This window comes from Rhipicephalus microplus, chromosome 6, assembly GCF_043290135.1.
Source record: "Rhipicephalus microplus isolate Deutch F79 chromosome 6, USDA_Rmic, whole genome shotgun sequence".
Taxonomy (NCBI): domain Eukaryota; kingdom Metazoa; phylum Arthropoda; class Arachnida; order Ixodida; family Ixodidae; genus Rhipicephalus; species Rhipicephalus microplus.
In genome coordinates, this window is record NC_134705.1 from 100,744,709 (window position 1) to 100,755,454 (window position 10,746).

General features: G+C 43.2%; 1 protein-coding gene across 1 annotated transcript; it reads right to left on the reverse strand.

Annotated features, from left to right (window-relative positions):
• Window positions 1–211: 211 nt before the first annotated feature.
• LOC119168055 (uncharacterized) lies at window positions 212–4,097 on the reverse strand. The gene is made up of 3 exons (XM_037419492.2): window positions 3,977–4,097; window positions 1,887–1,967; window positions 212–870 (listed from the first exon to the last, which is right to left on the reverse strand). Exons 2-3 carry the CDS (start codon window positions 1,957–1,959, stop codon window positions 314–316), a joined length of 630 nt encoding a protein of 209 aa, XP_037275389.2. The 5' UTR covers window positions 1,960–1,967; window positions 3,977–4,097; the 3' UTR covers window positions 212–313.
• Window positions 4,098–10,746: the final 6,649 nt, after the last annotated feature.

Here is a 10,746-nt window from a genome sequence, read left to right on the forward strand (position 1 = left end):
AGCCCTTTGCTTTGTTTACATTTCGTTGATAGTAACTGCGAATGCCACCGCCCACCATTTCTTTTACATTCTTATATGTTAGCTCTATTGAATAGTCTGCTTACATTGTATTATTATGAAAGTTGTAATTTGAAGTGTTTTTTTACAAAAGTCAGTATTTTAGTATGCGCTTTTGTACATTAAAACGTTGAAGGAAAAAAGTACAGGCGCAAACATTTCTCTGAAATTTTATTGCTTAAAAGCCGACGAAATGGTGGTTTTGAGGGACAGTTCATACCAGCAGGTCAAGCAACCTTTCAATTTAGGATAACGGTTACGGGAAAGCATCCCGCAGGGCATGACGTACGACACCACGAAAATAAATGAGGAAGTAGTCAAACCACACTCTCTCAGAGAGAGCCGGAAAAATCTTGCTAATGCTCATGGTAGCTACTCTGACGCCGGTACCGGCCCCCTCGATGTAAATCTTTGGGTCTAAGATGAACACGGGAATAATGGGCCCTTCGTACGCGAGACGGACTTCTTGGCTCGGACGCGCAGCTTCGACTCGAAGTATGAGCGTGAAGCGTGAAAGCTTTGTGCGTAAGTTTATCGTTCCTTCTTGCCCTGAGCATGCCCTCCAGGGAAGTGTCAACATGGCGTCCCCTTGCTCGATGAGATCCACGCTGATCAGCCGGGTGCCGTTCACACAATAAGACTGGATCGGGCCGTATCGCTGGATCGTTTCAAGGCCAGTTATATTGAGAGTCCCGGTTTCAAATCCCTTGAAGGCGGTTCGAAATCCTTTCTCATCTGGCATGCGGTACCGGGGCAGCAGTCCAATAACTTTGTCTACAGCGCCATCCAAGTCCAACTGACTGAAATCACAGCCTGTTAAAACAGAGAAAAGCGACATGTACACAAACTATTTTTGAACACTTTGGAAAACTTTTCAGAACTGAAAAAGTTTCGCTTATGTCGTAAAGCGTATGGTAAAACACGGTACACTTATTTAGTGTCCTTATGGCTCGTTAAACCGCACGTATCAATCAATGATTTTATATATTCCTCGTTTAGCAACATATTTTGGTATATCCTAACTAAACGAGCAGTCTGTTGTACGAATGATTGTTTTTACATAGAAGCTATATCTTGAGTAACGCAACAAGACAGGGCAACAGAATAACACATGGACGAGTCCTCTATCACACGAATCGATATAACACGAAAGTGAAATGCGTCTTCACAAAATAACGCTTATTTTGTAGTGATTATGACAGTTTTGACCACGTCTATTGGTGTTTGGTAGCTGTACCATTGTTTGACGTAAATGCACCAACGTTGACGCCTTCAATGCCGCATCTCTCATCGCGACGACTAACGCCCATCATGACTTAACTGTTGTAGTAGGCGAAGGTTTAACGAATAAATGAACGCGGCGTATTTTAAATCCCACGCAAAGACAAAATCAACACGCACATAATAATTACTGGTACCCAATAGGCACTTCTTCAAAGCGTCCTTAGTTGAAAAGAAACGGCATGGTACCAGCTATTGTACATTAAGGTAACCTACGCCAGTGCTCATACCCTACTGTACCACGATGCGCTTCAGCAACATGGGAGACAGAGGTTTGTAGCTTGAGCCACGAACGCCTTGCTGAAACACCTTCTTGTTTGCAGTATCTGATCGTCATGCATCATTTAGCAATTTCATTTCTGTTATGGCTTGCCCGTGCGTACATGTAGCATTGTGGGGATTGGAGACGGACACTTTTGTTTTGAAAGTGTGTTATAAAGCCGCGAAGGTGGTAAAAATTCTATGAAATGTTACATATACCTACGCATGAGTCAATATTCAGGCAACTAATCTCCCTGTACTCTTCGTCAGCCAGCTGGCGTGCTTACCTCTGTTGTACGCAAAAGTGGCACCGTACGACATCACCAAGAAGAGAGCAGTGAAGCTCTGGCGAATGGCCATGTTTACCACTGCAAAAGAGTAACGTGTTTTTAAACATCTCTTATTTATGTAATCATTCATGTAATGATTTTTTAAATATATCTACAAGTCTAATCCCAGAATACAAAAGTATTCATTTGATAAATGTGTACCTCGTTTCATTTGCTGTGGTCTTTCTTAATTATGTATTCTTACCGGGAAGATCGTATGTTAATACTGAAAACTGTGCTGTGAATTTGTGTGAACTGTACGAATGCTGTATTCGCGGAAATTTTATTGCACCTATATTCAGCAGTATCTTTGACTACAGCAATCGCAATTATTATTTATTAAAATATTGTGCAATCATATAACATAACAAACCACGACTGGCCACAACCGTTACTTCTGAATTGGTTCTCCCAAATAAAAAAATTGTCTACCATAAATATATCATCAAAAATAAAATTATTTATTATAACCGTTCACAAATAAGCGCTTCCCAGAGACTTCGGAAACAGGTTACTCTCAAATTAGCGTCTCAAGACCTGCTTCACTCTCATGAATGAACATTATCTTAAAACAATATCTTGTGCATCATATACTGAATCTAACAAGTAACGTTACATAAGACTATGAGACACCACAAAAAAAATTGGCCACGTATCTCTATGTTACACTGAAGATGTCGAAAGACGATAGTCTTGCGTCTGCAGAGAGTGAACAAAACGCTTATTTGATGTTCTGCGCAAGAAAATCGGTGAATGGTATTCTGGAGGCGCTGGGTTAGAGTACCTCGAGCATGCAGCGGAGGTGAACGAGCGCATCGAGTCATGTCACACGTGAGGCATGAGCGCTATCTGGCAGTTATCTTGTAAAACGAAGCGCACGCGCCCCGCGCACTCGTCTCGGAGGTGATAAGGTGTAAAACGCAAGGCGACGCTTTGTTGCTACCACCGCGTCGTCTTAGCAAAGCGCTGAAAACGCTTGCCTTTTCGTGCAAGCTTTGCATGGTCAGAGCAACGTGATAAACGCCACGGTCCTTAGAATTACTTATGTGTACATTTTCTAGTAAGAGACACACTTACAGAAGATTGAAGAGTTGTTATGGTGCCTCAGATATGCGCAACGATTGCTTTTTGATTGACAATCGCACAAGTATGAACGCTGACTTTTGAGCAATATTTGCGGGCACTGCGGATTGGATCGGGCATTTAGAGTATCGTTTGGTCATTTTAATGCCGTTTAGGGTACCGTTAAGGGGGGGGGGACAAACAGACAAATATACAGAGAGACAGACAAAATGTTCGCGTCAGGGAGCTGTAAGAATGAAAATCGTCTTTAAAAAACCGAATAACCCCATTGTGGTGATCCAGTGGCTATGGTACTAGGCTGCTGTCCAGCAGGTAACGGGATCGAATCCCGGTGGCGGCGGCTGCATTTCCAATGGAGACAGAAATGTTGGCGGCCCATGTGCCCAGTATGGGGTGTGCGTTAAAGAACCCCAGGTGGTCTAAATTTCCGGAGCCCTTCACTACGGTGTCTCTCATAATCTTATAGTTATTTGTTGAAGTTAAACCTCACATATCTATCAAATAAGAAAACCATATAGGAACGTGAAATTTCCGGCTGGTGTATCAAAATATTTCTTGAACAAGCTTTTAGTTTCGGATATAGCCGTCTCAGTTCGCTAAAAATAAATAACTTCTAATGTTCCTGCTTGAAGTATTCACTGCAAAAGCTTTACAAATCGGCAAGAAAAAGGAAATGGTGTTCTTGTGCAAAAGTCCTCACATATCGTCAGCGCTAATATTTCTTTGTGTTTGACACAGTTAGGTTATAAAATCACCAAAAAAACACATGAGCATTTAAAACCTGCATTGCGTAATATACACCAAGTTTTCAAAACTTTGGAAGTTCTCATGCTTTCGTTTGAAGGGCTGCTTGAAAGAACGCCCTTTTCTAGAACCTTAATGTTGGCGTTGCCTTTTGAATACGGCTTTCTCTTAGACAAAAGAAGCGCATTTCTTAGACAAAAAAAAGTATTCGGAACACTCACATTTTGGCTGTCCCTGGAATCTTCAAGTTAAGCGTTAGCTGTACGAGTCTGACACCAACTGCTGATGGAAACAGTGTCGCAGTGATTGTGTAGCGCTTTCCAGACGTTCTCTCCTTTGAAGTCTTATAAACCGTTCTGCTTCCGTTGCTACTTATTGTAGATAAGTCATGCGCCGAAGGAATGTGTAATATCCTCTTCAGTTCGTGCACTGACATACTGCAGACTGTTTCATGTGTTCAAATTGTAACAGCACACTACATCCGTGTCTATAATCACTGGTGGACCCTCAGAACAACATGCATCCGCACCATGCACGCGCCACGAATAATGAACGCTTTTTATGAAGCGGCTTCCGCTCTTGTTCAATATATGAAGGCGTGCGTATCAGGACCGCCAGACAGTAACACTAATCTACACGCTTAATGCGCGATATATATGTCACATTTCTGTTCCTCTAAACCAGGGGTCTCTCAACACGTGGCACATGGACCTTTCTACATGTTGCTGCCAGGCCCACATATGACTGGTCGTAACTAAGTTTGTTGACTTTGTGGTTTCAGATTTGAGACTTTGATAAATGGCCCTCGCATTTTTTTCTCGCCTATCGCGATTATTCACTTTTTCTTTGGATGTGCTACGTAGGCATTACTGCTCTCGGACGTTCTTTTTTTTGTCTTGGGCAACTATGTCGTCCCCATCATATTAGAGATGACTCTTCAACAAGCAATGTATATTACAGATTTATTTATTTATTTATTTATTTAATTTGCATACACAGATACACAAGGACACAGAGGAAAAAGGGAGAGAGCAAGCTGGCAACTGCAACCTGGAGGGGCACAACGCCTGCTCATTCTCTTTCAGGAAGAGAGAAGAAACAGAGAAAAGGAAGATTAGAGGGAAGAAAGAGGAAAGAAGACGACGAATGAAGAAAAAAAATGACGAAGACTTCGACCAGTATGAGTAAAATAACATAAACAATAACTGATAACATTAAGACGTTTATAAACGGTTGGCCAGGTCACATTTGGTTCATAAATGCAAGGGGAGCTTGATGGGCCTGGTCGCGTCGGGAAGCACTACCACTTGGAAAGAGGTAGTCGTCTAGGGTCGCGCACTTGATTCCTAGGAATTTATATTGCTTAATAAGCAAACACCGCTGCGTAGCAAATGGGGGACAGTGCACTACGAGATGCCTAAGCCTTTCGCAGGAGCCACAAGCTGCGCACAACGGACTGTCCACACGCCCTAGACAGTGTAATCGTTCACGCACCAGCACACAGCTCACTTTTAGCTTGTAGAAGAGCGGTCGGGAGCGACGAGGCAAGCCACGGCCACGAACACGGGGAGGGAACGATCCATTCGCCACACGCTGGTCTGGATGCTGCTTCAGGAGGTGTCGGCGTATAATTAGACGAGCGTTGTTCATCCTACACAAAATTCTCGAACAGTTTCAGCCATCATGGTTGCCTAACGAAGCAAGGCGATCCGCTTCTTCATTGCCCGCAATACCCACGTGCGAAGGTACCCACTGTGCAGCTAGGCATAACCCCACGTGACAGAATATTTCATGTTCAGGTATGAGTCATTCTTGGGTTTCCAATCGATATGTAGTTAGAATCCTATAGTAAAATTTCTTTCTGAAATGTCGTGCGCATGAGATGTGAGATACTCGTTTCTTAAAATGGTAGTGCTTTCTGGCCTTCACCTCAAACTAGACCACAGCGCACTAACTTTGTCATGGCCCTTGAAGGAATAAATTTTGTGGAGGCGGCCCGCTATCTCAGGTGAGCTTGAGACCTCCGCTTTCAACATAACATCGACGCCCTCGCTTTCTTTTGAACAAAATCTATTTAACAATGCTGCTGGCTCTGCTCCTGCGTCTAAAATTGAGCGGCCGGAAGATATTTCGCTGCAGCATGGTTCCGTGTACACATTTTTCATATTTATTAAAGTGAAGCTCTTAAAGCTTAAGATAAAACGTATGTTGTCCATAAAAAGACATACGGGGCTTTAGTCACCGAAATGTGGGTTCGACCTATTTTGTACTCTATGATTAAGCACTGCTTCCGCGAAATTGCACCGCCACGGTAGCCAAGTGGCTAACCTACTCAGCTGCAGATTCACAGATCGCGGGATCGATTGCCGGCTGTGGCGAATGCATTTGTGAGGGAGGCGAAAATGTCGTAGACCCAGGTGTTCAGATTTGGGTACAAGTTCAAAAACCCCAAGTGGTCGAAATTTACAGAGTCCTCCACTACGGCGTTTCTCATACCCATATGGTGGTTTTGTGACGTTAAACACTACATGTCTATCAATCAATTACGTGCGCTAAATATGTTGGACAACGGACGAAACAGACATGGACGGGTGAAAACTGCCTACTGAGGCTGTTATCGACAAGTATATATAACGCCCTTAAGTATACACTTCTTTCCTTAATCCATTAACGAGGGTCTTATACTGGCAGACTTGGTGCCTTTAGTTTGTATACGAAGGACTATTGGTCAGCTGCCAGCTCGTAATAAGTTCACGTGCTACGTGCCGCCATACAGGCTCATAAAAAGAGTGTGCCACACTCGCCGCAATGGCTATTGGTGGTGCTGACTGACACTCTGACAAGTTTAATTCACATATGTTCCCAAAAAAGTGGCTGGGGAGATAGCCACCACGGTAGCTCAGTTTGTGAAGCATCAAGTGGCTGGGGGGATAGCCGCCACGGTAGCTCAGTTTGTACACCATTGAACGCGTTATTCGAAGGTCATAGGTTCGGTTCTTGTCCACAGCAGGTTATCTTTTCACGCACTTTTTTTTCTTCATATTTACACTACAAGTCAGTCCAACAACTTCCCCTATACTTCCCTTGCTACTTTATATATATATATATATATATATATTATATATATATATATATATATATATATATATATATATATATATATATATATATATATATATATATATATATATATATATATATATATATATATGGGAGACAAGACAAAACCACCCATGGCACACAAGAGCGCAGCGTGCCAACGCGCATAAGCTAATCAGTCACACCAACGTACTAATCCTTCTAAGGCATTTCTTTCTCGTTCAATCAAACTGATGTCATGCTCACACATTTTCTGCCCTTGGCAGTATCGTCCTTCTATAGCTTACCTATACAGGGCGTTATTATAATTAAGTAGATGAGTAAATATTTCGACTTGTCATTTAGCAAAGTCAAATGCATTTTTTTCTGGGGGGGGGGGGGTCCACTTGCTAATAATGAAACGTCCGCGGACAGTAGAATCCCGCGGGCCGCGTATTCGAAAAACCTGCCACAAACAGCAAACACAACCTATTGATTGATTTGTGGGGTTTAACGTCCCAAAATCACTATATGATTATGAGAGACGCCGTAGTGGAGGGCTCCGGAAATTTCAACCGCCTGGGGTTCCTTAACCTGCGCCCAAATAGCACACACCCTACGAAGTAGAGATTTTGTTCTTGTAGTGCCTGCTTGAATGCCAAGCACACTATTTATTTATTTTGCATGATGATGTTCTAATGTTGGGCGTCTGCTTAATGCAATCTAAGTAATGTCGTATTCACACGAAAAACTATCTTTTTTATTTGCAGGTAGAGAAATGGCAAAACAGCCATAGCAATACAAAGCAATTGTTTCACCTTTTCTACTGCTAATTTTAGCCATCGACAGTGAAGATAAATATTCTTTATTTCTGCTCAAAGCAAACGCTATTGCAGACATTCTCTGCTGAAGTATCTGCTGGAAAAATAGCGATTACACAATAGCTCATAACTCTCATTTTTAATTACTTTACCTATCAAAATCAACATGATCTAATTGCCCTGCCACAGAAATAACAATAACTCTAAGGGAATAAACGCAAGCACAACTGACAAATTATCGCAGTACAAAGAGCTAACCTAAAGCTGTATTTGAAAGTGGCACCCCTGTAACATGCACATACTGCAACTGCAAGGGACATGATTTTCTCCTTGAATTGCGCTTGTTCACTAAAGGGGCAGGCTAGCTCGATAAGACGGTCGGAATAAACATGAATAAACGTGTAGGTACATACGGGGTGGGCCACACTAACCTTCCCACCGGATGTAGTACATGCAACTGCCGCGCGCGTTTCTCTATCAACTTTGCTGTATTTGGTGTACAGCCACAAAGCCTGTCAGCAATTCTCAGTACAGACTGCGCTTTATTGTTCGAGGATCTTCGCTATCGGAGTAGATCGTTCAGCTAAGCTCGTGTGCAAGATGGGAACAGACAAGCTTATTCCAGAGCTGAAGCGTTCGGCAACGATACATTCGAAGCTTTGATAGCACAAGTATGAAAACTGACGATCTTGTCTCTTGGCAGTTTTTTTTACGACCGTCGTTCTGTGCGCCGGTATCAGTGCACATTGAGCGCTTCTTGGTGTATTTCAAGTTTCTCGTTCGCGCCGACAAGTTCCACCAAATAAAGACGCCCACTGCTTTGTTCGTCAACGTCACGAAACCTAAAAAGCTAACTGCCGGAGCACAAATGAAGCGCAATTTCTTACCGGTACTACGAAATAACGTAAATTCAGCAGCAGTGACACTATAGCGTATATAACTCAACAAACAACATTCGTGCAATCACGCTGCTAAGTGGTAGGGATTACAATTGGTGTCTTTTCTGTTGAAGCCAGCTGAAATCAGGTGAAGCCGTCAGGCTGTTAAGAAAGAAATGTGCCGGGCATGTTACTTACACAGAACATGATTTTGTTTAATAGCACTAATCGAAGTCAAACCTAAGCTCGACCGTACCGTTCATCACACTGCCCGAAGTAAAAATTAAGCGGGAGATCCTTCGTTCTTGGAACTGCAAGGTATATGTACACTGGGTAGCGTCGATTCCATAGAAGCCCGTTTACCAGTAGTCGGCGGTTCGTCGTCATCGTCGCCATCTACGTGAGGAGAGGGCAACTACGAGCAAAAAAATAAAATAAAAATTAAAATGTGACGTTACAACCGAAAGCAGTAGCGACGTCACGCATTTGCCCTAAATGGTGACAAATTGAAATATTTCGTAATTGCCGACCGTGGGCGTGCCGTTATTAATACACGATGTTAATGTGCCTTGTGCCTGGCTAATTGCACTCGAGAAAAAAAAACAGACTGAGGAAGCAAGGTTTTTTATTAGCTAAAGACGTCCTTACAATATGCACAAAAACTTTGCATAGGCAATTGTGAGAAAACTGCTCACGATCAAAAGAGCACAATAGTTGAACAACTCACGTCGCATTATCGTCGAAAACCACTGCAGCGAGACAGCAGCTTCGAAAATAGAGCTTTGGCAGCCGTGGAGTATTATCGTCTCCTTGCTTAGCGTGTCTTGTTCACCGTCAACAAAGGTGAGGGCACACCAGCCATGCGCCAGTGAAAGCAGTTGGCAGTCACAGGAGCGGCTACGTACACATTCTGTGAGCACGTTTAGCTCTGGAATGTCACGGCAGTAAATAGCGCATAAGAAATAAGTTAACTACTGATGGAACGCACCAAACCACCACGGAAAAGTGAGCAATGCCTCATTGACCTGGCAATGCGCCGAACCAAAGAACACGCCGTACTAAACGCAAGCTTTGCTAGAAGGTTGCCTGGATACGCCCCCGTCCGCATTTATGGCACTCGACGTAAAATTGGGGCAATTAATCTTTTGGCCAGATGTTAGATGTATCGTAAAGAATGTTAGTAGTTAATCTGGACATGTATAAAATTATGACAATTTGAAGAAAAAGTCCTATTAGGTTTTTAGTTTTAGCTGTTTGTTTCATCCTCATCTAGGCGCGCTTAAATCTTCGGCGGACATAATGCCTGTGGCAATAGGTTTCTGGCACTTTTTGTTACAAGCTTCACGACCCATGTAGTTTGACCATGGAAGCTGCTTGACCGGCGTGCCATTATATGAAGCCTTATGCGGTGTTTTGTTTGTTTGTTTCTGCGGCTGACTTAAGATGGGATGGATGGCCTTGTATACAGTGAAGTGTATTTTCCCACTTGCAATTTTATACATAAATCTTCATTTTCCATTTAAATATCTACATGTGCAATGTGTTGGGTGGGCCACGGTGATAAAGTGGCAACAGTCCGAGAAGTCGTGGTTGCATTCCTGGCCGCGTCAGTTGCGCCAAGAGAGTCGAAAGCCTAAGACGCCCATGCAACTTTTGGGTGTACGCACATTGTTAGATGCAAGAGTAGCGTTCAAGTAAGTGTACGTTCTAACACCTCCTGTGGCCGACATTTTTGAAGCCCTTCATTGCGACACTTCATATTGACATGGTGAATGTGGGAGGCGTTTTAATTGTGCTTCCTCCTGTGAGCGTAAAGCGAAAGCTCGAGTGAAGCGCTTTCTCGGGCTCAACGGGGTACTTATAAAACTTACCGAAGTCTGCCGCGCATTGGAAAACACGGCCAGCGAACATGAAGGGAATCCTTGGCAGATGGTCAGCACACCCGTAAGTCATGCACTCACAGAGCATATTTCGTCATGAATGCATATGTTCCGCCACTTTTCTATACGCCGCCTTTCTCTCCAAAACATGCTCTTCAAATAGCATGTGCATGAGCTGGATCGAGACAGTAAAGCAAGGTGAAACGAAGATATTGTAACAGACTAGAAAAAGGTAGAGAAGAGAAGCAGAGGAAGACGAACAGTCTTGGCACGATCGCAGTGTGCTGCCGCAAACGACCATCGTTCACCTCCTGTAAATAAAACCATCTTATCA